This window comes from Aotus nancymaae, unplaced genomic scaffold, assembly GCF_030222135.1.
Source record: "Aotus nancymaae isolate 86718 unplaced genomic scaffold, 86718_ANA_hifiasm-v0.15.2.pri h1tg000029l, whole genome shotgun sequence".
Taxonomy (NCBI): Eukaryota; Metazoa; Chordata; class Mammalia; order Primates; family Aotidae; genus Aotus; species Aotus nancymaae.
The window spans coordinates 92,985,093-93,010,190 of NW_026988442.1; the positions used below are offsets into that span (position 1 = coordinate 92,985,093).

General features: G+C 46.1%; 1 protein-coding gene across 4 annotated transcripts; it reads right to left on the minus strand.

Moving 5' to 3' along the window:
* Positions 1 to 1,865: 1,865 nt before the first annotated feature.
* Positions 1,866 to 24,547, minus strand: AMMECR1L (AMMECR1 like). Of its 4 annotated transcripts, none has more exons than XM_064382866.1 (9): positions 24,401 to 24,499; positions 22,786 to 22,895; positions 12,846 to 13,290; positions 10,292 to 10,402; positions 9,856 to 9,970; positions 9,093 to 9,183; positions 7,368 to 7,502; positions 7,120 to 7,216; positions 1,866 to 5,425 (listed from the first exon to the last, which is right to left on the minus strand). In XM_064382866.1, exons 3-9 carry the CDS (start codon positions 13,250 to 13,252, stop codon positions 5,314 to 5,316), a joined length of 1,068 nt encoding a protein of 355 aa, XP_064238936.1. In that variant the 5' UTR covers positions 13,253 to 13,290; positions 22,786 to 22,895; positions 24,401 to 24,499; the 3' UTR covers positions 1,866 to 5,313. The 4 variants fall into 4 exon arrangements, 3 of the variants coding, with proteins under 3 accessions (XP_064238936.1, XP_012317736.1, XP_064238935.1); XR_001108945.3 differs by lacking the exon at positions 7,368 to 7,502 and adding an exon at positions 6,505 to 6,670 and having other exon boundaries at positions 5,341 to 5,425; XM_012462313.2 differs by lacking the exon at positions 7,368 to 7,502 and having other exon boundaries at positions 24,401 to 24,547.
* Positions 24,548 to 25,098: the final 551 nt, after the last annotated feature.

The following is a 25,098-nucleotide window of genomic DNA, read 5'->3' on the forward strand; positions in this document are numbered from 1 at the left end:
GCGCCTGGTCCAATTTCCTTCACTGACTTAAACTTGTAAAATTGTATTGATTTCTGGGGGATATCTGATACTTCTGAGCATGAGGACAATGATATTGAAGGCTTTAACCACACGTCTGTTGGAACATTTGGGTGATGCGTAGAAAGTTAAGCAAATGACGGCTGAGCGCGGTGGCTCAGGCCTGTAATCTCAGCACTTTAGGAGGGCGAGGCGGGCGGATCACCTGAGGTCAGGAGTTTGAGACCAGCCTGGCCAACGGGGTGAAACCCCATCTCTACTACAAATACAAAAATTAGGCGGGCGTGGTGGTGGGCGCCTGTGATCCCAGCTACTCGGGAGGCTGAAGCAAGAAAATCGCTTGAACCCGGGAGGTGGAGGTTGCAGTAAGCTGAGATCGCGCCACTGCACTCCAATTTGGACGAGTGAGCGAAACTCTGTCTCAAAAAAAAGAAAAAAAAAAAAAGCAAATGAAAAATGATGCTGTTTTCAACACTGGAGAAAACAAAAGGCTGTACAATAAAGGAAATAATCATAGCTTATTAGGCAACAATCTCAGCTCATTAGTCAACAATGTTTAGATGGTCATATTGTAAACTCCGTTGATTTAATAAAAAATGAATTGGGCAGGGCACGGTGGCTCAGGCCTGTAATTCCAGCACCTTGGGAGGCCGAGCCTGGAGGATAGCTTGAGCTCCGGAGTTCAAGACCAGCCTGGATAACACAGTGAGGCCTCATCTCACTGAAAACTTAGTTTTTCAGTCAGATTATTCAAGTCAAAGTTACAGATCTAGCTTGATCTAGAAGCAGCTGTAGAGCACCTCCCCCACCCTGACTCCCACAAGGATTAGTACCACTGATCTCTGATCAGATGGTTTATTTCACTCCAGAAGTCAACAGTGACGGCTAAAATCGAAAATTTTGCCTTATCACCAATTCCTCCCCGCCCCCCAAAATCAGTCATACGGAATTCCATGCTGTTTAATTACAGGTACTACAAGTACTATGGAATGTAATCTCTAGAACATTAATTTCTCTCGAAGAAACAAAGAATTCCTCTTCACATATACCAGTTATTAACAAAGCCTATAAACATCAGCTGCTTGTAGTCAATTTTCAAAATCACCTAACCCTGACAGCACGTTTTTATCTGTAGCCATGTGTTTTTGAGCTTTGCTAAGTGCTAAGGGCCTCAGAATTGACTACCTTAAAAAAAGGAAGAAAAGAAATTCTACCTCTCTGCAAATAGTGTCAAATGGGTATCTTTGGATGGGTTGGGCTAGGGAGCTGAAGCCAGGGAGGGACAAGCAGACTCCCGAGTGCTGCCCAAATGGAATACTTAATTATTTTTACCAAGTTAAAAAAAAAAAAAAGTGTAAACTGAAGATGTCCTTTTTTCCAAACACATCTCATCTTTCCTGGGCCATCCAAAAACAAAACTTCACTGGTTAGGTCAGACTGCACCAGTATGTCCCAGGGGCTTTGATTGAATTCATTAACATCACCATTAATTATTATATATATATATGATACATATAATAGTGGTTTTTTTCCCCCTCTTCAAGATATTTTGGCTTTTTTGGCAAGGTCAGTCTCATCTGAAAATCTAATGAAAACAATGAACCTTTCTGGAAAAACCCAAATCTTAAAGGGCTAATGAATGATTGCACACGAAACTTGGCTCTATGCCACCAGTGGCATTGCTACCAACCACAAAAATATACACAAGGGTGGGGCTGTGAGCACCACACAAAATATCCAAGCTGACCGAATACTATCTTATCGGCTATCTTCAAAAATAAGACAACTGTTACCAACATTCCATATGAATCAAGCCACAGGTTTAAAAAAGAGGCAGGACAAAACAATTTTTATCCATTATGATTTATTCTCTACAATACTTCATTAAAGAGTTCAATGATTTGCATCTCAGAAGTTATATAGCCAAGAGGCAACCAAGTGTAATACAAAGAATTGGTCTGAAGTCTTTGCACTGAAGGCCATATAGTCTCTTGCTTCAGGGAAAAAAGAACGAAATGAACAAAAAGAACACATAGCTCCCTAGGCTCCAGAATCTCAATAGAAAATAACATCAACAGTTAGTGAAATTGTAGATGTCAACACATCATGGAAAACAGATCTTGTGCAAAATATTAACACCCAGGACTTCTTTTGTATAGATGATTTTTATTATAAACAATAAAATATATGTAATGTCTCAACTACAAACCTTTCATGTTGAAAGGGTCTCTAACATGAGTTGTTTTGTTATTTTATGAAGCGAAAGTTTTAAGAATCTCACAGTGGAAATAATCCAACACTGACGAACTCTAGTGATCAGAGACATTCTCTTTTAATGTAAAACAAGGACAATTCATAATTACAGAAAGAATGTCCTAGCTGTGGGTATTATGAGACAAGCCAACTTTCCAGACCAAAAGGCACTCACAGCTAGGGATGAAACGAACTCCGAACCAAGCCAGAGAAGTTGGGCTGGTTCCTTGAAAACAGTGGTTACCTACTGTCCAGCTTGAGCAGCCCAAGGACAAAGGAAACACTCAGCAGAAAACATTCCCTTTTCTTTAAACCTACCATTCACACCGCAGGTACTGGCCGCCCTCATCACTGCTTTGGTCAAGCGTGCAGAAGGCAGTTCAGTTGCAGTTCGAAGCTGTCCTCTCACTATGCAAAGCTGCCACGTGGATGATCCAGACTTGGTATTTTTCCTGAGAGCCACCTGCCACACACTTTCATGAGGTGACCGTGACCATACACTTCTAGACTGCTTCCCGACTAGGCCCCGTTCAGGACGGATACTGACAATGCCCATTCCTCCTGGGGCCAAATGGTTTCCCTTGGTCGACTCCTGAGTCCCCCTGACAAGGCAAGAGGAACCCAAGCATTTCCACCGCTGGACTTGTGTGGGAGCATGAGGGAATGTGTAGGGAGTAAGGCTTCTTCACTCCAAAAACCACTGAGCCCACTTCAGTGTGGTGCTGGGCCTAACCAGCCCAATTCTTGTGCACTGATTTTTTTCCCCATTTCTTGGGTTTTAAAGTTTTCTATTCATTTTTTTAAATGGCAGGTATCCTACCCCCCTCAATAAAATAAAATTAAAAAACATACCATACATCGGGGAAGACAAATAGGGCAACATTTCCACAAGAAAAAATCGGCTTGAGGAGCGTGGCACTGTAAATGCTTGCATGACCAGTCTCACTGAGCGTGCTCAGGGGTGAAGGTTTAGCACCAATTTTTTTGCTTTTTTTTAATCTTTAGAAATTAAACACAACTTTTAACATAGAACACTGGAACAGTAATGAGTGTAGCCCTATGTATCAATACTGTTGTACAAATTGGAGGTGGGTGGCTTAGTCCGGAGCTGACCACCCTGACGTCGATCGATGGCACCTAAGAGTAACCGCTGCCACATGTTTTTAACAAGACATTTATTCTCAGCAGCAGGAAATCATGAAATGACCCCTCCATCTTCATTTACATTGCCAAGGGAAACGTGGCAGGCTGCAGGAACCCAGCACAGCAGTGAGGGGCCGCAGCCTGGGCACCCTGTCACCCACATTTCCCTCCCACGTCCCAGGTCCTCTCGAGCAGCACAGGACGGTGCGGAGCAAACCCACTCACCCTCGCCCACCCCTTCCCACAGACTCACCAGCGATGCCTAGAACAGCACAGGTGTCCTTTCTCAGACTGTGCCCCTGCTCCCCTCCCCCATTCCTGGCAGAAGAAAATGCAAACGATCTTTTGAATATTTTCCCATTTCAGAAAGCCACACCATCACCACATAAACTTCAAAAAATAAATTAAATCAAAACACTATGTTCACTGGGTTGACACCCAATCCACTTCAAGAGTTCTCTAAGCGTGTTGTTGATAACCAGTGTTGCATCCTCAGGATCCTTCTTCCAACTGGCCACCCTTCCTGTGAATCGTTTCAGCAGTGCCTCTGTAACAGTGTTTTCAAAGCATCTTCCAAGACCCCTAGTTCTATTAACTTTGCCACCAAATGAGTGAAGAATAGGCAAGGAGAGAGGAAAAACTTGCTGACAGCGATTTGGAAATCGGCAGCAATGGGAAAGGGAAGTATGTCACGTGAAAGTTTGAAAAACCGACAATAAAATGAGCTGTTTGGAAATTTGCCCTGGTGGGGTGAAGATTCCCAGCATGGTAGGCAAGATAAAGACCCGCCTTGTGTAATTATACAACTGTTTTCTAAAGTCCTGTAAAGGACAGAAACATCAACAGTCTTCCCACTTCTACAGGCAAACTAGAAAAAGGAACTCCCCTGCTTACAGGCCCCTCAGGATGTTTGCCTGAAAAGAAAACCAGCTTAGAGACCCTGGATTCTCTCCTATGATGCTTCTCTCCTGAAGCCCAACTCAATCGCTTGTTTGCACATCTATGCTTCTGAGAACCTAGGTCCAGCTATAGGCACTGCTACCAGCAGAGGAGTGAGGTAGCCGGGCGGTGCAGAAGAGGTCGCTCCTTTCACACCTGTGTGCAGTGATGACATCAGGACCTCCCATGGGCATCTCCATTCCATTCCTCAGTGGGCTACACCACGGAGCTCTGTTCAGTAATCAGGAGACTCAATGCAGGAAGAGTGCCAGAAAATCCAACTGAGTGTGGGATGAGAATGAAAATCTTCACGGCTTACTGAGCAATGAGATCTGCAACGCCATCCAAAGGGCTTCCGATCTTGATGTGGGTCTCTGTCCAGGAGCCTCGAAGGACTCATGGTGCCCACGTCCAACCCTAACGTGGCGTCCACTTATGAAGCATGGAGGTTGTAATCAACTCTTCGTACACAATAAACTGGAAGTTTAAAAAAAGGAATTTAAAACAACCTAAAAATGTTTCTTGTTGGTCTCCGTTGCCCAGACTGCCAGGGGAATACACCTACTTCATCTGGGGAGGCTGCAGGGGTGTGTGTGGATTCAACCTTCAGGGATCATCAATTTCAGCTTCCAGTGTGTGGCCAACACCCATGTGGCAAATACCAGCCAAGGGTCTTCTGAACCCACACAGTAATTCTCACTAGTCATGGAGGAGCCCCAATCCAACGGAACCCCATATTGAGGAAAGGCTGAGATAAGGCTTGGGCCCCTCAAGTTCTGTTTCATTCAAGGTAACCCTACCCTCCCTCAGTCAGCGGGAGGCAGACTTGGCAACGGAAGCTAGCATCATAAAATGGTGCAGTAATAGAAGTAACTGGACCAGGAAGAGGAGGCATCTGCTCCAATGATGTCATAGCCATTGGTGGCCACAGGGGGGTGGGACTGGTCATGCAGCCGTGTGTCAGGAGTAATGATTGTAGAGGGGCGGGGCATGAAGAGTGCCGTTCTGGAAACAGTGCTGTCGGGAAGCAATATACTCTGCGTAACTGATTGTCACCTTCTCACTTCGGTACCTGTATGAGGAAACAGGAAGAGTATTAGGAACTCCAAATGCTTCATTTGTAAAGTCACTCAGCAGAGAAAAACCAAAAGCTTATTCCACATTTTGAAAGAATAAAATGGAAGACCAAGAGCAATCTTACTTACAGAAAATGAAAGACAGCACAAGAAAACAATGTTGTTATTACAAATGAACAAGATGAAAAAGCACAATCACAATTCACCCCTGAGAATGTGTTTCAGCACATCCCACCTTGAAATACTACACGTGCTTATCATCAGGCTGCTCGTAAGCAATCAGCTACTGGGGTCTGGATGAAAAGTTTCAAGGTCAAATTACACGGGTGGCAGATTGGAAGATGGCTGCACCAAAACCCAGTGCAAACTGCGTATCTACTTTCAGATTAAATGTGATAAATTTGACAGAAATGCAACCTCAATTTGCATAAGAGCAACAAACAAGTTTTTATAACTAAAAGGGACACAGATACCTAATTCTGGGTCAAATTCTGCTGAAGCAGGTGAAAGGATCCTTGGGGCTACATAGGATAGGTTTCACTCCCCAGATGAATATGCCGTATCACAGGGCCATCATAACAGAATTCATAGCACTTTGGCTTTGCTCTGGAAAGAGCCATGAGTCAGAATGCGAAGCATGGGGTGTTACAAACCTATGGAGCCTACTACAGACCACAGGAGCTGGGTGTGACAGTCCTTACCCAGAGCCATCTCTCCCACTGTAATCACTCCTCCACTGCAAGGTGATTATTCCTGAATTTTGACAGGGAAATGGCTGTTCAAATAAATTATAATAATAATAATAATGCTTTGTATTTGAAGAGTTTTTTTGTTGCTGTTTAAAAATTTTTTGGAATCCAAAGCACTTAAAAACACTGGGTCATCTTCCAAACAGACCTGTGAGATTACATGATTAGTCAGCATTTTACAGATGAGGGCCCAAAAGAGGCCCCACAAAAGCCCATAGGAGCTAAACCACTCAGTTTAGATTTCAGTAAGGATGAGAAGAGAACTAATGTCTACTGATCACCTACAATGTTGCCTGGCCCCAGGCTAGAAATTTTCCATACATTACCTTAGCACAGCCTCAAACAACTCTAAGGTATTATCATTCACATCTTCCAGACAGGGAACAGGCTCAGGCAGTAGAATAACTGGCTCAGGTCACACAGCTAGTAAAGGTTGAGCTGGGATTCCGACTCCAAGTCCATGTGCATTCTACTATACTAGGCAGCCTCCTCCTAGAAGTATTCCCCCCAAATGAGAGGCGTTTCCTTTTAGCTTTTTGTAAAAAGCATTATCTGACTCTCCTGCATCTCCTGCCGCCTGACTGCATGTGTGGTCAGAAAGCAGCACCCCAACTGACCCTGGACTTCCACAGAGAGCCCTATCTCCTAAACACAATCTCCCCGTCAGCCTCCCAACCACATGGGTCTGGCAAAGCCATCCACAGCCTGCTCAGCAGGCCTGCCATGCTCCAACCGTGCCCCCAGCTCAGCTGTGGAGACGCACAGGATGCTGGGAAAGTCTCTGTCTTTGCTGCTGCTGCTTCCTCAAAACTTGAACTTCACCTATGCTACTTTGATTTAGGCACATTCACAGAGAAAACTTCTTCCCCATCCCATCAAAATTATCCTCCATTCAACCCCAACTAAATTGAAGTGACAAGGAAAACAAGACAATGGCTTACCTGGTGAGTTTGATCGTTTTTCTGAATTCACTGGTAATTGGAGCTTTAAAGCCACCTTTCCTGAGCAAGGAGTCTATTGTCTGGATCTGATCCCAGTCTGAGGAGAGAGGTCACACTGAAGTCAGCACACATGCAAGAGTAAGGCATGCTCTCACGTGGCCGGTGCAAGAGAAGACATGGGACTCAAGAAGCAGCTGAGTCTGCTAAGGGCAGGGCAGAGGAAGCCCTGGACACTGACCCCCACGTACCTGGCGTCCAGTCTCGCTGACAGTCCCATGGAGACTCTGAGACATGAGATGACAGCCCAAAACATGCCATAATGGCTGTCCCCAGGCTCCCTGCTTCTGTGTCCTTCCTGTCAGATGTTACCTCAATATAATTATCTAGGAACAAACATGGTTCCAACTTAGACCAGCCTATTGGCCTAGTGCTGGTACCCAAGGCTGCTTTGTGAGAAGAGAGGAATTTAAATTCTGCAACTTATATTCCTTTGTGTGACCTTCCTTCAATTTGATGATTTCTAGCAGTCCTGTTTTCTATGATAAAAAATTAACAGCGAGAAAGAAGCTGGCCAGGTGCAGTGACTCACGCCTGTAATCCCAGCACTTTGGGAGGCTGAGGTGGGAGGATCGCTTGAGCCCAGGAGTTCAAGGCCAGCCTGGACAACATGGTTAAACCTCATCCCTACTAAAAATGCAAAAATTAACTGAGTGTGGTGGCATGTGACTATAGTCCCAGCTACTCAGGAAGCTGAGGTGGGAGAATCATCTGAGCCCAGGAGGGCAAGACTGCAGTGAGCCAGGTCACACCATTGCACTCCAGCCTGGGTGATAGGAGATCTTAAGAAAGAAATAAAAAGAGAAGAGAAAGAGAGGAAGAGGAAGTTGTTTGTACATATACTATTGTGTTGTTCTGGCACATTCTTTTTTTTTTTTGAAACAGGGTCTCACTCCTGTCACCCAGGCTGAAGTGCAGTGGTGCGATCTCAGCTCACCGCAACCTCCACCTCCTAGGCTCACGTGATCCCACCTCCCACCTCAGTCACCCAAGTAGCTGAGACTATCAGGTGTATGCCACCATGCCCAGCTGATTTTTGTACTTTTTGGAGAGACGAGGTTTTGCCATGTTGCCCAGACTGGTCTTGAACTCCTGGGCTCCAGTGATCTACCTTCCTTAGCCTCCCAAAGTGCTGGAATCACACACATGAGCCACCGTGCCCAGTGTCATTCTTGACAGATAAAACCAACTTCATCAGGCTGGGTGTGGTGGCTCATGCCTGTAATCCCAGCACTTTGGGAGGGCAAGGAGGGCAGATCACCTGAGGTTGGGAGTTCAAGACCAGCCTGACCAACATGGAGAAACCATCTCTATTAACAATACAAAATTATCTGGGCGTCACGGCACACGCCTGTAATCCCAGCTACTCGGCAGGCTGAGGCAGGAGAATCACTTGAACCTGGGATTTTTGTATTTTTAGTAGAGACAAGGTTTCACCATGTTGGTCAGGATGTTCTCAATCTCTTGACCTTATAATCCACCCACTGTGCCTGGCTGACTACTGAGTTCTTTAAAAAACAGCAGGGACTATGTTTACACCCTTTGCCACGTATAACATCGTTTAACGATTTGTGATCCAAAGTTTGATATCTACTGAATTCTACAATATGGTCAGGTTGATTGGTGGTATTTTGCTACAACTGCCACTGTAGTTCAAGGGGCCAAGAAACAAAACTACTCATTGAAGTGTTTGAAGGAGAGCAAGCGAGCTATTTACCCTTTTTCTTTTCCCAGCTCCTAGACCTTTTCGGAAGTTTATCGTTGGGTCAATAGGAATTTGACAGGTATTAAGAGGAAGAAAGGCCCTCATTCTTAGTTGTAGTTGGGCTTAAAGATGATACATTTCACTTTCTTGCCCTTTAATTGGCACCACTGTGGATGAGACTTGTCATTAAAATCCCATTCATCCAACTCACCTTGTTCCTTAGCAACCTCAGGTAAATATGTGGCTGTGCGTTTGACACCTTTTTCATTAATGAATTCAATTCGAATCCCATGGACCCCTACCTACAGAAAAAAAACACAACCAAGTAAATGGCATTTACTTACTCTAACGGAACTTCAGTCCCCACATATAAATCAACACTGTCCCCTGACCAGCTTAACACAGGCCTGGAAAAGGGAGAGCTTCTTGCATTTCACGACTAATTCTATCTCAGGAGGTACAGGGGCCAAAGAAAGTTCTGCTTTAGGGAAGGGTTGAGAGTATGTGTAGCCATCTCTCGGAATATGAAGGTAATAGAAATGAATTCTTTAAGTCTCATCCAGGAATTGCGTATGTTACCTTGACCCTATCCCATTAAATAAGCATGCCACAAGGTTTTTTTCTGGGGTCATGATTCTTCATATCCGATTCCTAATAAAAACTTTTACTCCAGGGCTTGCCAAGAGGGATCTGGACTATTTTCTTTTACCCCATTATTTCTTATTAGACATGGGAGAAGGATGTAAACCAAGCAGACTGGGGAGAAACAGAAGAAGAAAGCCTTTCCACTGACATTTCTGCCTCCTCCCGGCACAGCAGCACCTCTTATGTCACCTATGCTGCCCACAACTGGTTCCAAGCTCAGCCTTCACATTCTTATGCCCTCTCTCTCAATGAAGGAGATACATTGCCATGTACTAACCCGAACCCAAATGCAACGAGAGATGCAGAGTTCCAAATGCGGCTGTTCTCACCTCCCAGTCCAGGTAATCACTGGCATCCTCAAAGTTAGTAAGGAGGGAGACAGAGCAGAAAAGTTTAGGCAGCTCCTCTCGGGTCAGGGGGGGAAATCGGCTGTCCTTAAGTGCACTAGGGAGGGACAGAAAACACAGGTAAGGCTGCTCTGGAGTCAGGAGCCAACATCAGGTGCCATAGAGCCCACATATTTATGAATCTTAAGCTATGCAGAGAGTATCTATTGTGCATCAACACTAACACATTAAAAACAACTTGATGCTATTAACTGTCTGTACTTGAACTGATAAATGACTCACCAGATTAAGCCCCTTATATTTCTTGATTACCAAAAAAGAAAATGCTCAAAATACATCACTTAGAAGAAAGAAAGTCAGGCAGCTACTTCTGATGCTAGCCAATTTATCTACAGTTCTTAATGTCTGGGGTCATTACCTGGTTAACGTGTATTCCCTGAGTCCTGAATGAAGATTCATGGCTGAGAAGGTCCCAATGCAGCCACGAAGCCGCTTGTCCCGCCCTGTCTTCCACGTCACAAAGAGCGGACTAAAAAAAGCAAAACACAAAACATTCTCCAGCCCCAAATTAATCGTGAATAAGAACAAAATCTTTGGTTTTGTCCCTATTCATTTCTGTTATTGACAAAAAACCCTGTTTTTGGACTTGCCAGCTACCCAAAGGACTCTCTGCCTTTCTGGAAACGGCACAGCCTCCGGCTGGAAACAGGAAACCGACAAAGCAGCAGGAAAGGTTCCGTGTGGTGGTTCCCATGTTCCATGCTGACAGCTTTAATTCACTTTGCCACCACATTCACATGCTGCTTTCCTCTTCCTCTGCCCAAGACTCAACTTCTCCTTCAAACTCTAGTTTCTTTTTATCCCGGCAGCCATGCTCCCCAGCTTTCGTGACATATACCTCACCTGCACAGTCCCCTGTTCATCTGCAAGCACATGTTGCTTCCATGATCATGTCTGCCCTAGACAAGTACAAATATTTCTGCTTATAAATTTTCAGAAAAAAATAAGTTTCTTTAAAAAACCTTTTTTTAAAAAAATCTTTTAAAAAAGATTTTAAAAGGCCAGGTACGGTGGCTCATACCTGTAATCCCAGCACTTTGGGAGGCTGAGGCGGGCCGATCACTTGAAGCCAGGAGTTCTAGACCAGCCTGGCCAACATGGCAAAACCCCACCTCTACTAAAAATACAAAAATTGGCTGGGTGTGGTGGCAGGCACCTGTAATCCCAGCTACTCAGGAGGCTGAAGTGGGAGAATCACTTGATCCTGAGACGTGGAGGTTGCAGTAAACTGAGATCATGCCACTGTACTCCAGCCTGGGCAAGAGTGAGGCTCTGTCTCAAAAAGAAAAAAAAAAAGATTAAAGAAAAAATAAGAGATGGAGGGGGTCTCACTATGTTGCTCAGGCTAATCCTGAACTCCTGGGCTCAAGCAATCCTCCCACCTTGGCCTCCCAAAGTGATGAGATTACAGATTACAGGCATGAGCCACTGTGCTGAAACCTTTCTATTAGCAGAGTTGCCATTTTCTGTTTCTAGGCCAAAGTCATAGTTCATTAGGCTGTATCAGACTGAGAGTGACAGATTTTTTAGCAAGAAGTTTCAAGGACTGTTCCCTCTTCCTGAAATCCCTCCACACTCCTAACGCCCTTACCTCTTAGATTCTTGAGTTAATCATTTCTAGAGGTAACTTAAGTTTTCCAAGTTACCTACTTTGATCTGTTACAAAGGCTCCCACGGCAGTTCTCCCATCTAGCCATTTTTTTCTATCCAATAAAGCACCTGGGCAGCACCAGCCAAAGCTGCAGTCCCAAAGCCTACTCAAAAACCCTTCAAGACAAGGCCTCCACTGCCAATAGGATGGAAATTCAAAGCCCTGAATACAACAGCCGAAACCTTCCCTAAACACCCACATCACCACCTGTTCTTCCAAACTGCGTCTCTGTCTTGCATGGGGCACCCTGGATCTCCCCAGGGTTGGGATCTCCACCTGCTCAGTCAGGTGCTTCCTAACCGTGTTACCCCAGGGTGACACTTCCCTGAACACCAAGCACACTTCCCTCCATATCTCCTCTCCTCTGACACACTCGCAGAGGAACAAATTCCCCTTAGCTCTGTGCATGTGTGATCTGCCAACCTGACGGGTCTCCCAAGGGAAGAGGTTCTTTTTCTGCACACCCTCTCCATGCCCCAGCCGGGGTTTTGCACAGCCTCCATATGGCAACCAACAATTGAGAACGAATAATCTCCTGTCAATGAATGCTCCAAAAGCATACCCCAAAAACAAAAACAAAAAAGCAGTAATGTTTTTCAAAGCCAGCTCAGAGCTGCTTCCAAGTCTGAGGAAGAAAATGCTAGCACGGATTTCTTCACTTTATACATACTGCTTATTTAAATCACTGAGACCAGTAGAGGGCTTGGGACAAGCAACAAAGACTCTTGAACTACAAATCCTGAAGCAGATTCTGACCTTCTTAATGGGACGTCAGTGACCCTACAGGTTTACCAAGGGATTGCTCATGAACAAAGTGAGGGAAAATCCCCGTTAACAAAATCACAGATCCCAGTGAATGAGAGCTCCTGGTCTCCAGCCTGGTCCTCAGACTTCCAACTTACCTGGACTTCAACACTACGGGGGTCCCCAGTGGTATGGCGTGACTTCCCCACTTGAGAGGTTAAATGACCTATCCATTGTCATGTGAACCAACAGAAGAGCCAAGAATGAAATCACTTGATTTCCAGAACATTCCTTTAACAACAAACCTATAGCCTCCTCCAAATGTGAACTACTCCCTTCCATTACTGAATCCACTCAGTGTTTTAAATATTGTCTGGACATTTCTCATCATTCTCTTCCCATTACCCTGTCCTCAAATGATGATAAAGCTTTCCAAGCAGAAGACCCTTTCGAGAGAATCACCCCAGCAAGACGTCACCATGCCTTCGTCTGTGCCCCCAGCACCTGGTTTACTCACTAGGGGTCGTTGGTGAATCTGGGGAGCCGTGGCTGTGGGAAGCCGTAGAGGTGACAGTAGAGGACGTCAAAGCAGTAGCAGCACATCTCTGCAGTCACCACCAGATTCTTAGTGGTGTTGGCAGTTCCATTAGGCCGGGGAAGAGGGCTCAGCGCTCCCGATGCGGGATTCATTCGTGTAATGGGAGAGTTTCCAGGTCCTAGAGTTAAGTCTGACACATTCTCCCGTCCACTGCTGCTGTCCACATGCTGGTGGTTTTGAAGAGGTCCTGAACTAGAGCCGGGGACAGTTGTGGACTGATTCCCGTGACTGTGTGTTCCACTTCCAGATAATTTGGGCTTCTTGACCCCACAACAGCCTGCTGCCAACTTGGGCTCGAGTGGAGGAACACAACGTCTTTTTCCCATCCTGATTCAGTGCTCGAGGTCTGGAATGCTGCAGAACCCTAACCAAAATGAGAAGTTAAGCATTAATTTCAATGGTTAGTTAAAAGGAGAGAAAAAACATCAAAAAGAAAGAGTGTGCATGGACAGACTGAGAGCTGTCAAATTCTTTCTCCCACTGCCATCTCTAGGTCATGGGGTCAAAAAGGGTCACAGACCAGAAGAAACCCCTAACCTTTTCCTAAAGGGGAAATACTTTTTATTTTCCATAAAATTTCCATATGACTGCCATGGACGGAGGCAGGCACCAAGCAGCTCCCTGTTCCCTAAGATTCCCCAGGGCAGAAGACAGGGTGGGGCAGCAGCCAGCGCTAAGCTGGCTGAGGACATTTCCAGACCGCCTGGAGGGCTGCGCGAGACCTGTCAGACTCATCATCATGATGTCTCTACCTTTTTTAGAGGCTCCAAATTGAACCATCCTATTTTTAAAGAACTCCAGAGGAACTTTCATGCTTTTCCTTCTTAACCACGTCCTTCTGCGTTTTCCTCATCACTAACTTCAATCTATCTTCGGACTTGCAGCCCCAAACCACAGCAAGGATGCAAAGCAGTTGACTGTCACTCTGAAGAGGGCACACCTTCTGACACGAAGCTCCCACCTCTCTGTCTTTGCAGCTTTCCTCCTCCAGCCCTCTCCTTCTCTTTGGCTCCCCATGAACTCACTCCAATTTCTATACATCTCCATATCCTTTCAAGACCCCATTCAAAAAACCTGCAACCTAGCAGAAACCTTTATTCACATGAATGACCCCAGCTTCACAGCCCCTTTGTGAGGCGGCAGTTTCTGCCCTGTCATAGCCAGGCAGACAGATACAAAGCTACCAGCTTAACAAAATGTGGTATCACATGGGCTGGGGAGCCAGAGCCTCCTCCTAGCTGATGATGCAAAGGGTTTTTAATTGTTCTTTGTCTTTAAAAGCCCAGGGTAAAAATGTATAGCCATAACACTACCAAGGTCCTCTCTGTTGTCTGAAAAGTGTCACTCCTCAACAGAATCAGGAAAATAGAGCCTAGTTATTTCAATGTTGGTAATACTGAAGTTTCTAAGTATAGAAAACTAAGTTTTCTCTCAAGTCATTGTATGTTACTGTTTTGGCCAGAAAGAGAAAGACGAGGGAGTGTGGGGAGGGAGAGAGAGTTCTGCATTGTGCTACGTAAATTTTTCCCCTGTGATTTGGACATGTAACACATAATTATCTTTTTAGGCATTGATGTACAAATAGTATTTCAGCTGTAAATTCTTCAACCTTTTAAATTTCAAATTAAATATTTACACACTCATTTGCAATGCCATTATTTCTAAACAACTTGTCACTTTATGTTGAATGATATAAACTTTTTACAAGGATTATTTATGTTCTTCATATATGCTGATCGATAACAAAATACACATCTAGGGCATTTCTGATTGAGATCAAAGCTCTCTGTAGCCAAGGAATAATAGCTTGTACACTTCAATGTCTGGCTTGAAATAGAGGCTTGTTTCACTTCTTTTTGTTTTTTTTTTTTGTTTCTTTCTTTTTTTCTGGCTTGAAATAGGGTCTTGTTTCTTTTCTCTCTCTTTCTCTCTCTCTTTCTTTTTAATAGATAGGTCTCATTGTATCATAGCTCACTGCAGCCTCCAACTCTTGGACTCAAGTGATCCTCCCAAAGTGCTGGGACTGAAGGTGTGCAACACTATGCCCAGCTAATTTTTTTTTAAAGATACGGGGGTCTCACTATGTTGCCCAGCATGGTGGTCTCAAATTCCTGGCCACAAGGGAGGAACCCCCCATCTGCCACTGCCGCTGGCTGGACACAGTGGCTCACACCTGCAATCCCAGCATGTTGGGTGGCCGAGGCAAGAGGATCCCTTGAGCCTGGGAGTTTGAGACCAGCATAGGCAACATAGGGAGAACCAGTCTCTACCCAAAAAAAAAAAAAAGTATACACACACATACACACACACAGGACTTAAAACAGTGACTGGTATGTGTTAAGCATCCATACTTTTAGCTGCTCTTATCATCTGAGTTCTTGTTCCACTGCTGTCTAGGAGGGCAACTCCTGGGGGGCCGGTGTTTGGCTGTGCACTCTGGACTTAGAGCCGAGCTTGGGCTGGGCACGGTGGCTCATACCTGTAATCCCAGCACTTTGGGAGGCCGAGGCAGGCGGTTCACAAGGTCAACAGAGCAGAGCTTGCACAGAGGATACACTCTTCAAACAGGGTTTCACTGAATCCTCTAAAGCACTGAGTAAGGCAGATGATGCCACCATCATTTTATATCGTTCACACTGCCACTAAGTGGCAGAGTCAGAATTTTTTTTTTTTGAGACAAAGTCTCGCTCTGGTGCCAGGCTGAAGTGCAGTGGTGTGATCTTGGCTCACTGCAACCGCTGCCTCCCAAGTTCAAGCGATTCTCCTTACTTGGTCCTGAGTGGCTGGGACTACTGGTGCATGCCACCATGCCTGGCTAATTTTTGTATTTTGAGTAGAGATGGGGTTTCACCATGTCGGCCAGGTTGGTCTTGAACTCCTGACCTCAGGTGATCTGCCCACCTCAGCCTCCCAAAGAGCTGGGATTACAGGCATAAGCCACTGCGCCTGGGCCAGAGCTAGGATTTGGATCACAAGCTATGCATCAGGCTCTATAGCCTGGGTCTTCTCACCAACCACAAGGAAGAATGAATCTTTCTAATAATATCCACTGGATTCAGTCTCTTTCTTTAGGGTGGGATTAAAAAAATTAAGTTCTGGGCTGGGCGTGGTGGCTCATACCTATAATTCCAATACTTTGGGAGGCTGAGGTGAGAGGATGGCTTGAGCCCAGGAGTTGGAGACCAGCCTGGGCAACAAAGTGAGACATCTGTCTCTACAAAAAATAAAAAAAGTAGCTGGGCATGGTGGCATGTGCCTGTGGTCCCAGCTACACAGGAGGCTAAGGCAAGAGGATCACTTGAGCCCAAGAAGTCGAGGCTGCAGTGGGCCATGTTTGTACCACTGCACTCCAGCCTGGGTGACAGAGCAAGACCCTATCTCAAAATAAATAAATAAATAAAAATTTTAGTTCTAGGGTATGTTAAGAACTAATCTAACAACTTATAGACTCCTGCCAACAAAAATGGAGCTGGGAAAAAAATATGAAAAATCAAGCCCAAAGTCAACATCTCAGCCATCACCTGGAAAATTATCCCCCAGTCCCAGGGTCACTTAAATCCACGATGGGTGTCACTGGTCTAAGTTCTCACTTGCCTCTACTTTGTGAGTAACTGTGGGCAGCAAGCTAGAGACACATACAGGTTAGATGAAGCAGCAGGACCACAGTCCCAGAGAGCTGGTGTTTGAACAGGGCCCTGCAGCTCTGCACCTCTAGAGCCTCAGAATTCAAACAATCAAGGAGAAAGGATGAAATGCAAAAGCTAAAAAGACCTTTCATCATTCTCATTACACCACACCACGCCTGAAGGAAAAGCTAAATGTTGTGAGATAAAGGGACCAACTCAGGTGTTCTCTGGCAGGTGGTATCACCTGGCTGGTGAAACATCCTATGACAGAGCAACAGAAGGGATTTTCAAACCCTACCAGTGCAAGTCTAGAAGATTCTGCCTACACACCACATACAGTCACTGATCCGCAGTGGAGCATAACCACAGTTGATGTCTAGCGCTTACAGTCCCCTACATCTTCCGACTATGATTTGCAATGAACAAAACCAACCAAAATCTTGGCTCTTTAGGCCCAAGCATTTCTCTGGAGGCCACTAAGTAACCAATTCACTGATAGTCTCAGTTGAGTTTTAGTGACCAAAAGCAGAGTTAGATATTTTCTGCATCAAAAATATATTAGAAGGCATTTCTTTAAAAGCTTATTCCATAAATTCAAATCTATGGAAAATTTCTTTCTTTCTTTTTTTTTTTTAAAGACAGGGTTTCACCATATATTGGTCAGGCTGTTCTTGAACTCCTGACCTCAGGTGATCCGTCTGCCTCAGCCTCCCAAAGTGCTGGGATTACAGGCGTGAGCCACCGTGCCAGGCAGAAAATTTCAAATGTGAACAAACTAGAGAAAACAGTATACGCCACAAATAGTATAATGAGCCCAATATTTAACAATTTCCAACCTATGACCAATCTTATTTCATCTATACCTCTGTGCATTACCTACTCGCTCCATCTCCCATCCTTCTGCAGAATTATTTAAAGCAGGTTTTTGAGGGTGCTAATATTTTACTTATCTGTCAACATACCCCAAATATTAGCTTGATACAGTTTGCAACTTTGTCGCCACCCAAGTCTCCTGCTGAACTGTAATCCCCAACGTTGGCTGTGGGGCCTGGCGGGAGCTGGCTGGATCACGGGGGTGGATTTCTCAGGAATGGTTTAGCACCAACCTTTGGTGCTGTATTCCTGATAGCGATGATGACAGTGGGGGCGTTCTCTCAAGATCTGGTCATTTAAAAGTGTGTGGCACCTCCCCCCACCTCTCTCCTGCTCCTACTTTGGTCATGTTACGTGCCTGCTCTCGCTCTGCCTTCCGCCATGAGTCAAAGCTCCGAGGCCTACCCAGAAGCAGATGCTGCTAAGCTCTCTGTACAGCCTGCAGAACCCTGAGCCAATTAAATCTCTCTCTTTTTAATAAATTACCAGTCTCAGGTATTTATAGCAATGTAAGAATGACCTAATACATAACAACTACAGTCAAAGAATGTGAAGTAAACCAGGATACTGGTAATAAACAAAGGCTTCTTAAATACCAACCACAATCAACAAATTTCATCAAAATTTTCTCTTTCAGTTTGAAATTCTCTAGTTCTATTCCAACAAAGTAGGCATCTCATCACAACTAAGTATTTCCCAACTCAGCTCTCAGCACTGCCCTACAAGGATCAAGAGACACCTGGTCCTCCAGCAGCCCGGCTTTGTGAGTACAGGGTAAGATACTTCAGAATAATAGCATTCTAATAGATCATACTAACTATCCATCTGACCAGCTAAAATCAAATGCTCCACTTAATGACAAACTCTACTTCTTCTAAATCTGTGCCCATCAAACTTTCCTGCCAAACCTCACAAAACTACCAAGGATGGTACTGTGAGCACTGTACAAATTACTGTGAATCTGGTTCATCCAAAATAAAGAGAAGCCAGGCGCAGAAGCTCATGTCTGTAATCTCTACACTTAGGGAGGCAGAGGTGGGTGGACAGCTTGAGCCCAGGAGTTTGAGACCTGCCTGGGCAACATAACAAGACCCCATTCTCTACAAAAACGGAAGGAAAAAGACAAAGTTTGAAATTAGGGGTATATACAACCAAGACACTTCCAGGCCTTCAGCTGGTTACTTATTCAAAGCTCAGGTCAAGGGCTATGGTAAGAGTCTGCAGTAGTAATCCCCTTTTCTTCCTGTTCATCCATTACGACCACCAATAAAAATAAGCTAGTTAAAACTAGGCTTCCACCAGATGGAAACAATACTCATACTTCAACAAAAAGCAGGCAAAATCATAGGAACCACTGTTTTACCTCTTAAGACCTCTTAACCTTGCAGGTGCCAAATAAAATCTGCCGTTAGTGCTTAAAGCCACCAGCCTTCCTCAGTTATGCTGCGGCATCCTCATCTGTCCTGTGCTTGCAGGGGGTTCTCTCCTCTCCACCTGACGTACAACACTCAAAGGGACCCTGAACTTCAGTAGGGCCCGCAACAAGGGCCCCTCAGTAACCCTTCCTCTCTGTAGGGACACTGAGCACTGGCCTGCTATTTGGGGCAGCTTACAACTTAAAAATTTCAGCCTGCACTGAACTCAGCATCACCCTGAGCCTGAGAGCCCGCGGGGCATCTGTTTCATCTTTCACGGCACCTAACATGTGCCCTACATATAGTACACACATGGGTGCACACACACACACTGCTGACTGTCATCAACAATCTTATCTACACATCTAGTAATTTTATTTAAGTTTGCCCGATAACCGTGGAGTACTGCAGAACCTGGGGAAGACTGAATTACAAGTGCCTATTCTTATCAACAATCTCCATTCTACTCAGTTCAAACCAAGGGATGGTTTTGTTTTTTTTTTCCTTTTGGGATAGTTTAATAATTATTCATAGCAAAATGGATAGCCACTGTGGATAATTCATTTTAAAAATTAAGTCAAATATCACCCAAATTCACTTCTTGGTCCAATGTATGCTGGTAGCTATCATCTTTGCTAAAACATACCAATAGCTGTCAGTTCTGGAACTAGCTTCGGGTGCCACTTCTAGGTGGCTCAAGGCTTTCCTTTGATAGGTCAGACAATCTAAACTGCAGTTGGGAAGAATTATTTTTTCCTTTTTGAATGATGGAGCGCTTTCAGAACTACCCACTAGAGAGCTTATTTGCCTGGGTGGCCACTTGTGGTTTCAGGGATTAATACAAACTATTTCTCCCACACAGCTAATATTTACCAACCAGGTACTGAGACTGGTATTGACACGAAGACGTGATGATGCCCTCACTAATGTGTCTGGCTGGGCAAAAGGACCTTCCTCTCTCACTGTGGGTCCCTTCCAAGGCTACTAAGTCCACTGAAAACAAGCTCACAGTTTCCCAGAGCAGCTCCCTCTTCAGGATACAGAGCCTAGATTCGGAGGTTACAGTCTCATCTCTGACCCCACATCTGACTTGCCACGTACCAGCTACGCAACTCAGGCAAGTTTTCACATCTCTGTGGACTTGGGGTCCTGCTACCACAGAGGTTTATTTGTGAGCTGTGAAAGACATGAAAAGCACCTGGCAGTTCTGTGGCATATAACTACTACCTATTAAGTGTCTGCTGTTACCAATACTACCCTACCCTACTGAAAAAAGTAACGTTGGTTATAAAAATAACACAGCTCTGAGTGCTTACAATTTCTAGAGAAATAAATGCCCTCATAATACAATTCCATTAAGAATGACCTTGTAATCTAAAAGAGCACATTATTAACATGGGATTACTACTCGCATGACCACTTTGGAGAGCAACAGCTTGTAATAAATCTTATCTACTGTTTCTTTTCATCCTGAGATGCCAGAAAACACAGAGAAAAACACTTGGCTGTCTTGAGAGTTGTACAGTTTTATTCCACTAGAGTCCTCATTTAAGCTTCTAAACATACACTAGAAAGAGACTGAACTTGCTAAATGTGCTATTATTGTAGACCTCTTGATACACATTGAATACCAATAAAACGGTGGTCAGGGCCGGGCATGGTGGCTCACGCCTATAATCCCAGCACTTTGGGAGGCCGAGGCGGGTGGATCATGAGGTCAAGAGATCGAGACCACCCTGGTCAACAAGGTGAAACCTCGTTTCTACTAAAAATACAAAAATTAGCTGGGCATGGTGGCGCACGCCTGTAGTCCCAGCTACTCAGAAGGCTGAGGCAGGAGAATTGCTTGAACCCAGGAGGCGGGGGTTGTGGTGAGCTGAGATCGTGCCATTGCACTCCAGCCTGGGTAACAAGAGCGAAACTAACTCCGTCTCAAAAAAAAAAAAACTGTTGTCAAAGTAGTAAGTGTCAAACAACCACCAGATTAAAATATCTAGGAAAGCCTAAAGGTGGGGGGAAAAAATCTAGATTCACATTTTGAAGACAACCCTCAAAACAGCTTATTCAAGGGGACCTTATAAAGATTTGGGAGGTGGGAAAGAGGCCAAGAAAAAGGAGGTCTCTGTATTTTCTTTTGTTATCATTTAGCATTTAGTTGTTCCTCCTCCTTGCTCAAATCAAGTTTTCCACAGAAGGGAATAAGCTGTTGTTTCCTTTGTGACAGAGTTTAGTTGAAATTCAATTTAATAATTACATTACGGGTACTGAAATGGCACCTGAGCTATAATTCTGTCCTACTTATGGAACTATTCCAGGAAACAGTCAGAAAAACCCACATACATTCTGGTAACCATACCAAATAATCATTTCTTTATTTTTGAAATCCCATTATACACACATCCAAAACAGTTGGTGTGTGAAAAATTTCCCCACGAATCACAGATCTACCTATATAATTGTTCCTTTTTGTTTTGTTTTGGAAATAGGGTCTCCTCTCCCTCAGTTGTCCAGGCTGGAGTGCAGTGGTGCCATCACTGCTCACTGCAGCCTTGAAGTTCTGTGTTCCGGAGATCTTCCTGCCTCAGTCTCCCGAGTAGCTGGGACTACAGCCACCACACACTACAACCACCACATGGCTAATTTTTTTCAAATTTTCCCTTTTGTAGAGACAGGTCTCAGTATGAAACCAAGTTGGTTTCTTCACTTCTGGCTTCAAGCAATCCTCCTGCCTTGGCTTCCCTGTGTTGGGATTTACAGGCATGAGCGACTGAGCCCAGACTTTTTCTCTTTTAAAGAGATGGAGACTTGCTATGTTGCCCAGGCTGAAGTGACTATTTACAGGGCTCAAGCGATCCCCCTGCCTCAGCTTCTCAAGCTGCTGGGGCTACAGATGCAAGCCACCATGCCTGGCAACAACTGCTTTTCAGCTTTACAGATTTTTAAAAACATGCAGAACTATGCATTCTCTTTTCTCAGCCTCCCGAGTAGCTGGGGCTACGGGCACGCGCCACCATGTCCAGCTAATTTTTGTATTTTTAGTAGAGACGGGGTTTCACGATGTTGGCCAGGATGGTTTCGATCTCTAGACCTTGTGATCAACCCGCCTCGGCCTCCCAAAGTGCTGAGATTACAGGCGTGAGCCACCACGCCTAGCTAGGACTATACATTTTCATTTCGACTTAGCTTAAAGGAAAACATGTATCTACGAGTGGAAACTTTTGTTTTTCACCTCCCCTCCCTTTTCTATGTGACTTGTAGAGCAAGTGGCCAGATTTTTCTGGGCCTCAGTTCTTTCATTTGTAAAATAAAAACATTTATCCCCTGCATCCATCAGAGGGGCTGGGAAGCTCCACTGAGAAGTGAAGCACTCTGAAAACTCTCTCCTAAGTGTCAGCATGCTATCATCAATCAACTCAAGAGGACACAGCAGTCATAATTTTTACCCCAGAACTTTGTTTAAAGTTTACCGTGTAAAATTTTAATTATTTTCAAATCTGTGATGGGATTTTCAAGAAAATATCATCACTATGGCGAATTTAGGACAAAATGTTCCAAAAGTCTCTGAGGACTGAAACTATAGAAAAGAGAACCAATCATTGACTTTGATCAGGAACTGCATTAACCTCTGACTTAATTACCCTAAAAGTTAAGACAATCTCTGGCTGTATTGAGAAACTAATTTGGGAAGGGTGGGGAGCCAGAAATATAAAGGAAAGATCATGCCACACCCCCGCCCAGCTAACTCACTCTAATGGGAGTATGGAAAACAAACTTGTCTTTGCATATTTAAATTTTAAAAGAGAACAAGTGGAAAAACTTCAACAACATTAGGACCCCCCTCATGGAAGAAGAAAAATACAAATGAACAAAATACGCCGACATCTGAAAGTCCTAAAGCCAAAAACAATGAAGCTCTATTCTAAATATGTCCAAGGTAATACTCACTGAAAGCAGAAAGTCTGTACTGCCAGAGGAACAGCTACAACAGAGGAGGGGAGCTATTTTGTCTCTGGAATGAATTTTCTTCCTTCCGATTCCATTCCTTCTTCCTGTACCTAAGACGGAAATGCAGGTGCAGTGAACACACACCCAGGTAGTGCGGAGGTAAGATATGGTTTCTGAAAAACCACAACTCGACAGAGCAATTTTGTGAGGGGGGAGAGGGGGAGGCGCATATAGCTAGAGAACAGATTCTCCTTATTTCCAAACCTTTCAAACTCTAAATCTGAGGCAGCAGTGCAGTCCCATTCCCTGAATCATCTCATCCTTAGAGTCATCAGCAAGAAGGGAGGACACTGAGAATCAAAGGTTTTATTTATTGAATTTGAGCATGAGACGCACATTAAAACTTCCCTACCACCGATGCAGAGGAAAAGTTGCTCTCAGGCCAAGAGAGACCATTTAAAGGTTCTCCGCCGGTTTCACAACACAAACAAATTTCCCAATCCTCTGCACAGATAGCACTGAAGAATTACTGGACAGCATGCCAGAGGCAGGGACCTGAGGGCAGGCCATCTTGCTATGCCAGGAGGAAGAGATCATTGTTGCTAAGAGTCATCCATCCTTACTCTTAGAATCGGAGAAATCTCTTCCTGATCTCTTCACCAACTCTCCCCACTACTAGAGAACTGAGCTACTCCCAAAGATGTAAGTAAACAGGAGACTGTTTACATCTCCTGTGGGTGGGAGAGGCCCCACCCACTCTATCCTAGGAGAGGGCAGTGAAAGAGGATAAGGCCCAGAAGGATAAGGGTGAGGGAGCGTGGCAAGGAGAGGAGTTCAGATCAGGACAGGGAATGGAGGAGGGCAAGGAGTGAAGGGCAAAACCCACAGCCTGGGAAAGAGAGAGGAATGAAACCCAGAGTGTCAGGTGGACGAATCACGGAACTGGGGGCCAGCGGAGGTTAAGGAAGGAGGGCCCAAGGGTAGGGGTGGGAAAAAGAGGAGGCGGCGGAGGAAGCGCGCTTGTGAAGAGTGTTAAGCAAGAAAAGGACAGGCCAGAGCGGGGAGGGCGGGGAGGGGAAAAGCAGGTCGAGGGAGAGGGTGAAAGGAGAGAAACGAGGGTGTGAGGAAGGAGGGTCCGGGGCGCTGGGGAGTTGGGGAGAGGATGGAGCGACGGGTAGGGCAGCTTGGGCCGAGCCGCGGGGGTGGAATCCAGACGCCGGGCGGGGGAGGGGGCGGCGGGACGGTGGGTGGGGGCCACCAGGCGGCGCCGGAGACCACCAAACTTTACAACGAGCGAGCCTGCTTCCTGGAGGGAGTGCAGACAAGGAGCAGGAGCGGGAGCCGAGCCTCGCGGCCCGGGAAACGGCGCCGCCCGCCCCTCCCCGGCAGTGCCTCCCGACCCCTGCCCTCCGCTGGGACACGACCCGAGGCTCCGCCCGCCACCCAGGACCCCTCCCCCACGCTGCCCCGGGACCCTCGCCCCAGGACCGCGGGGTTCCCTCCCGGCCCTGCAGCCCGCCCCAGCGAGAACAGGCCAGGCGGGCCCGGCGGTGGCGGCCCCAGGGAGGCCCGGCAGCGGCGGGGCGGAGGGCGCGGCGCAGCCCGAGTTTCCCACCTTTTCTCCTGGCCCAGACGCGGCTGGGGCGGACGGGACCTCTCGCGCTCTGCCTCCTCCTCCTGCTTCATGGAGCCATGCGCCTGGGTGGGGGCTGCCGAGAGAAGCGGGCCCGCAGGCTGGCCGGACGCGCGGCGCGGACGGGGCGGGGCGAAGGAGGCCGGCGGGCGGAGGAGGAAGCGGCGGGGCGGCGGCGGCCGGGAAGAACTAGAGGTATTCCCCGGGCGGCTGGAGGACTGAGTCGAGCCGGGACCCGAGTCCTCCGGTATCCCAGCAGCCACCGGAGGCAGTGAGGTAATGGAGGAAGAATGTAGGGAGTCCTCCAGTGGACCACACTCCTTCTAGCGAGCCGCGGAAACCATAGAGATCAGGGCTCAGCCGGAGCGCCGGCCCACTGTTGTCACGTGGCCTCCATCCATGCGCTTTATTGGCTGGCGCTGGCCCTACGGGGTTGAATTTTGGACGCTGCCTGCCATTCGTGGGGTCGAGTTTCAGGCAGTTGGAATAAAGAGACACGGGGAAGACCGCGAGAAGGCCAGCGTCCCTGGCGGGGCGCAGAGTTGGCCGAGCAGGGCACCTGGCTGTCAAGCCGGCCAGCGCAGTGCGCGCTGGGCCGCCCCGGAGCGGTCGCAGAGCCCGTCGGGAGTCGTAGTCCAGGCCGGGCGCGCGGCTTTGTCCGCGACGCAGCTCGGGATACA